Source organism: Hyaena hyaena, unplaced genomic scaffold, assembly GCF_003009895.1.
Source record: "Hyaena hyaena isolate Hyena2069 unplaced genomic scaffold, ASM300989v1 scaffold_362, whole genome shotgun sequence".
Lineage (NCBI taxonomy): Eukaryota > Metazoa > Chordata > Mammalia > Carnivora > Hyaenidae > Hyaena > Hyaena hyaena.
The window spans coordinates 494,291-500,303 of record NW_024080998.1 but is presented as its reverse complement, the minus strand read 5'-3'; the positions used below and the strand labels follow the sequence as shown (position 1 = coordinate 500,303).

At 36.0% G+C, this 6,013-nt stretch overlaps 1 protein-coding gene across 3 annotated transcripts in view; it reads right to left on the bottom strand.

Annotated features, from left to right (window-relative positions):
- Positions 1-2,349: 2,349 nt before the first annotated feature.
- SLC30A6 (solute carrier family 30 member 6) overlaps positions 2,350-6,013 on the bottom strand; it is a 37,612-nt gene continuing 33,948 nt past the window's right edge. For all 3 annotated transcript variants that reach the window (XM_039250322.1, XM_039250323.1, XM_039250324.1), the window contains one exon: positions 2,350-4,481. In XM_039250322.1, coding sequence (XP_039106253.1) covers positions 3,978-4,481 — 504 coding nt within the window. In that variant the 3' untranslated portion in view covers positions 2,350-3,977. The remainder of the gene's footprint in view (positions 4,482-6,013) is intronic.

Sequence of the window (6,013 nt, the reverse complement as noted above, 5' to 3'; positions counted from 1 at the left end):
TTGGCTCAGGTCATGATCTCACAGTTCGTGGGTTTGAGCCCCGCATCAGGCTCTGTGCTGACAGCTAGCTCAGAGCCTGAAGCCTGCTTTGGATTCTGTGTCTCCCTCTCTCTCTGGCCCTCCTCTGCTCACGCTGCCTCTCTCTCAGAAATAAATAAAACATTAAAAAAAATTTTTTAAACGCAAAAAACAATAAACCAGTAACTTAAATAAAAGCCACCTTAAGCCCACAAATGCCCTGGGGACCCCATTACTTTCAGCCTGGTGACCTAAAAAATTTTTGCTCATTCAGTGCAAGAGTCTGAAGATATATGGCAATCCATTATATAACCTAAAAAATTCTTCTTGGGGGGCCTGGGGAGCTTAGTCGGTTAAATGTCCGACTCTTGATTTTGGCTCACGTCATCTCATGATTTGTGAAATCAAGCCCTGCATCGGCCTCAGTGCTGAATGTGCATCCTGCATGGGATGCTCTCCCTCTGCATGGGATGCTCTCCCTCTCTCTCTGCCTCTCTCTGCTCACACTTTCTTCCTCTCAAAATAAACTTTAAAATAAAAATTATCTTTCTCAACAGTGTCTGCCTAACTTGTTCTTTCCAAACTGTCTTCCTTTCCTGATATCAGGATGATGCATGATATCATGACCCCTATAGCCGGCCTCTTCCATGGAAATTTGCTTCCTTAGTTTCATTATTAAAGAAAAAAAAAAAAAAGAGGATAAAAGGAGAATACCAAGAAAATGAGGCCAAAGAAGAGGAGGATGTGGGAGGCAGTTTCATTTGACAACATGAACTATCATTCTGTGTCTCATCACAAGTAGGATTACCATGTACTTGAAGTGCTATAGTTTATCCTTGTATTCCCTTTGGTTTTGGGAATAGGTCATAAAAATTGATCTATTGTATATACATTATTTAGTACAGTGCCTGGCATGCACTGGATACTCAACAAGTATTTGTTGAATTAAATTACTAATAAATTGCTACTGAATAAATAAACAAGCCAAAATTATTTAAGATCAGAGAGAAAACTCCATGTATGTTCTTTATTCAAACAGTATGTTTCAAACAATTTGGAACATAGAAAGCATTTTCTTATATAAGCAGATTAGACTCCCAAAAAGATCAGCATTCTTTAGTCTAGGAAAAAACTGGCAGTTCACGAGCAGCTACATCAGAGGCTTAACATTCAGGGCCTCCCCATTTGCTGATACATGTATGTAATTCCAACTGTATCTTTAGAGATTAAGGAAGAAAGAAAAATGTACGCCATTCTTTTTACCCAAGGAAGCTAAAGGTACCCTGTCCTAAACTTTTCTCCAATAACACCCAAAATAATCCTTCCCCACAAAGAAAGAAGTCTAAGAAAAATCTGTTTAATATTAACACATATTAAGTCAAGTGTAAAATAAACACAAACCTAAATGGTGTTAATCTGCAGTTCACCTTCTATACTCATGGCACCTCAAATTAATGGCTTGGGTGTTGGTGTAGATAACACTTGGCCTGTATGCTGAGGTAGTCACTGGAAGGAAATTTAGATAGTTTTCGGATTAACCAATCCATTCCCTGCCCAAACTCTACAGATGATAAAGCCGAGAGAAATTAAATGACTTGCCCACAGTAACAAAACTACTTACATAGTGGCAGCATCAGGATCAGAATCAAAATCTCTTGACTTCTAGTCCAGTGTTTTTTCCATTACAGTACGGTGTTTTTTCAGACAGGGTATCATGCTCCATACAACTTGCTCTTAATCACAAATGACAGGCCAAGTAGTCAATTCAAACTTCCTTGTTCAGCTTCATATGACTCTGTGGCAAGACTTACTAGCAAGGCTACTGCCTACAGACAGACCTAGATTGGTCATGTTTCTTGTTTTCATATCCAGAAGTTGGCCAGAGCTTGGCAAATAAGACTTTTTTATATAATCATGAATGGACCAATGTCACCTGCAGCAGTTGGCATCAGTGAATTTCAGCAAGTAGAGCCAATTCCTTCAGAACCCACAGCAAACTTCTTAAATAGCATAGGTGGGTATCAAAGCACCTTTGGTGGGACAACTACACAGGTGTTGCCTCTGAATAGGTGTGGAGGAAACAGGCATTTAATCTCATGCAGAAGTGTGTTCAGTACCTGGACACTTTAAAAATCCGATGAGAATGGAGAAGACATGCATGGGGAGCAGCACATACCTCTTAAAGATCAACAGTCTGTACATGGTAGTTCTTCAGATTTCATGCATGACCCACTTAGGTGAGGTCAATGGAGGAAAAATCGCCCTGTAATTATAGACCAATCATAGGTATACTAAAAGTTGGAGAACATAAGATAAAGGACAAGAAACAGGTTGCCTTATTACATTTTATGAAGTTTCATTTTTCCTAGCAGTCATGGTAGTGTGGGCTCTATTTCTTCAGCAGGTCAAATGCCTGAACACGGTTGCAGATGTTAAAGACAATGACCGACTCCTCACCAAGCAAAAGGTGGAATATGGTCACAGGTTGACTATAATTCTGCTTGACAGAGATGGCTTCTTGGATGTTTGTTATTTCACTGTGAAATCAGATCTGGAAGTGTTGCTCATATTTAAAAGAGGATGAGTTGATTGAAGCAACTTACAAATTCTACAAAAACAAAAATCTTCCTTACACACCTGGCTGATGGCTGGAAGTCATAAATCTCCAGGAGCACTAGATTCCAGAAAAGTTGAATCCACTCTCAAAATACCTTTTAAAACTCTAATTATAAAACTCATGATTAAATTTAAAAAATTACCTCAGGTAATTTGTGACTGCTGCTTTTGATACTTTTTATAAGTAATACTGACCATGTTGGCCAGTCACTAACACCTGCATTTGGAAAAGAAATAAAAAAATAAGATAATCCACATGATTCTCTTACTTCATCACAGTTAACAATTTATGATTTTGACAAAGCAAAACAAAATAAGTTAGAAATTGCCTGTTACAGATATAACAATACTGTATTCTACAATGTAGGGTCTATTATCTTTTGGTAAAACTATATAATGTTAACTTAAATTGCTTATGCAACTTTGAACAGATATCAAATCCCATATTATACATGGAATTCTATACATTTTGGTAATATATTTGATATATTTTGTTAATAAAGTGAGAGAGTAAAGTCAACCAATGAAAAGGTGACAAAAAAGATAAATTCCATCATTATGTCAGTATTTGGGGGGTTTGTTTTTTGTTATTATGTCAGTATTTGATTAAATGTTATATAGAAAACTGGGATTCCTTCATTGCACATTACCAAAGGATTTGGTATTCACTTAACCAAAATAAAACACTTTCAGAACATGGACTATTTATAAGTGTACTGAAATATTTTAATGAAAAAAAACTATAAAGACACTGATAATTAAAAATTTGAAATTATGCTAGATAGTAGAATATGCTCTAAAATTCCTGATAAAAACTTTTGCTTTCTTTTGCAAGACACAAATCAAAAGGACCTCAAAAAAAAAAAAAACAAAAACGGAGCAATTAAGTTTGAAAAGCTATAAAAGAGACTTTTACTTTTAGAATGGATGTTTTTTCCTTTCTTAAAATGTGTATCATTATTCAAGAAATATGTTTAATAAATTTCACTGAAGAAAATGTTATACTTTTAATAATGTGACAGAGTTGCTCCATCAAGTGGTTCTCTTATAATGTCTATCACACTGCAGTCAACTACAAAACTAAAAATAACAAAATCCCAAATCAGAGAAACACATTTTCTAAAGGAAGCCTATATTCAACTCTATAACATTTAGAAGGTTCTCACAGCTCCAAATACATTTTACAAAAATATAGTTTCATCAGTTTCATGTAATGTGAACAAACCTACTATTCTCTAACATGTAGAGTAAATGATTGAACAGTCGGTGCACAGCTGGATTAGTAAATAAACTGGAATGAAGGAGTCAATATTCCTCATAAAAATAAATTAAATTACAGTACATCAAGGTCTTTGTTGTCCAATTCTATTGTTAGTTCCGTATCTACTTGGCATATTTGTAAGACCAGTCCTAAATCCTTGGGTTGCTCCAATTCCTGGAACTCCAAGTCCTTGATTAAGCAAGCTACTACTATAAGCTGTGTGTCCATGATTAAGACCCAAGCCAGAAGGTCTTGTTTGGGTGTTGAGCAGAATAACTGGGCTCACATTTTTTCCAGGGGTATTAAATGAAAATTCTGGAGGTGGACTACTAGGTTTAGCTGGAGTCGATGTAACAGGGTTTGAATCCTCAGTACCCTTTAAAGAAGGCATTGGAATTATGTGGTGATCTGAAAAGTTTAGCACATTGGCTGCAACAGGCCCAGACAGTAAGGCAGGTCTAATCCAATCATCCTTGAAAATTTGAACGGTCAACGTAGACACTAGAGTGTACAGCCTGTTGGTCACATGAGCAAGAACCATTTGTTCATTTGCATCTCGTCGAATTCTTACGTGTACTGATCCAGCCTAAAACGGGCAAAATCAGAAGAAAGAGATGCTTAAATTATACCACTGAAATTCCACTAGAAATAAACATTTTATTCATGATTTGGCTGTAACTGTACTTGGTGTTTTCTTTAAAACAAGAGAAAGTATGATGTCTTGATATTCCTTAAAGACTACCCAGTAATGACTGTCAATGTCAAGAGTTAATAAAGTTATGTGACTCTTTAAATAAAATGTGACTTTTTAAAATATATATAAAAAAGAGAAATACATGTAGGAGGAAGAGAGGCATGTTATAGCCTAATGCAGAATATAAAGTATATAGAAAATGCAGTAGAGGGGCAGGAGAAGGTAGCTGCTAATTCAAATTAAGGAAGACTTCAAAAGAAGAGGGCATTTGATCCAGGGTTGATGGTGAAATGTAATTTCCAAAGGTGGAGACAGACATTCTAAGCTGAGGGAACAGCAATTAAAATGCAAGGGGTGCCTGAGTGGTTCAGTCAATTAAGTGTCCTACTTCAGGTCAGGTCATGATCTCACGGAAGCCTCATGTCGGGCTCTGTGCTGACAGCTCAGAGCCTGGAGCCTGCTTTGGATTCTGTGTGTGTGTCTCTCTCTGCCCCTCCCCAGCTTGTGCTCTGTCTCTCTCTCTCAAAATAAATAAACATTAAAAATTTTTTTAAAAATGCATGGCACGTTGGGACAGAATAAGCAATATTACTAATATATAAAGAAGTACAAATATTTCAGGGGACAGAAAAATAATGAATGAGAGAAAAGAAAAGGAAGGAAAGAATGGAAAAAAAGAAAGAGAGATAAGCGGGCAGTAAGGTTCAAAGAAAGGCTAGCAGAGGACTCTAAAAATCATGATATGGAGTTTGTATAGTAGCAATCAATCAGAAGTAAAATAAAGTTTAGAAAAATTGTAGGTATGAATGATTGGTAATTAGGGAGGACATGACTGCAACACTCTAGGTTAGAAACGAAGAAGGCTGAGGCAGAACAAATATAGTGGAATCAGAAAGGGACAGACGCGTTCATGATTTTCTACGGGTTAGATGGATACCCAACTGGATATAGTGGATGAGGGAGATGGTCTGACTAATCAAAGATGATCTCAAGGTTTCTAGCTATGAGGGTTATTATGAGGACAGAGAACCCCAGGCATTACAATGACGGCTAGAAATCTGTTTATTGAAAAGATATGGATCACACATTATGTTTTTAAAGTGGATAATAAAATAATAGAACAATGATCTTATTTTATTTAAAACACACACAGAAAAACAGCCAAGAGCAACAACACTTATCTCTAGTAGAATTATTAGAGGTTTTGATTCTCTTCTCTTTGACTTAGTTACAACTTTTAATTTTTCTAAGCATCAGGTACCATTTGCATAATATAACTTAAGTAAAAATAAATAATAAATAAAATGAAACAAAATGTCCAGTAGACACTCAATGCTGATTTCTAGATAAACTCAGATTTTCAAGATAAAAAATTATAACAAAGAATAAGCTTCACATAAATTAGCCAAATACAAGTAGTTGTT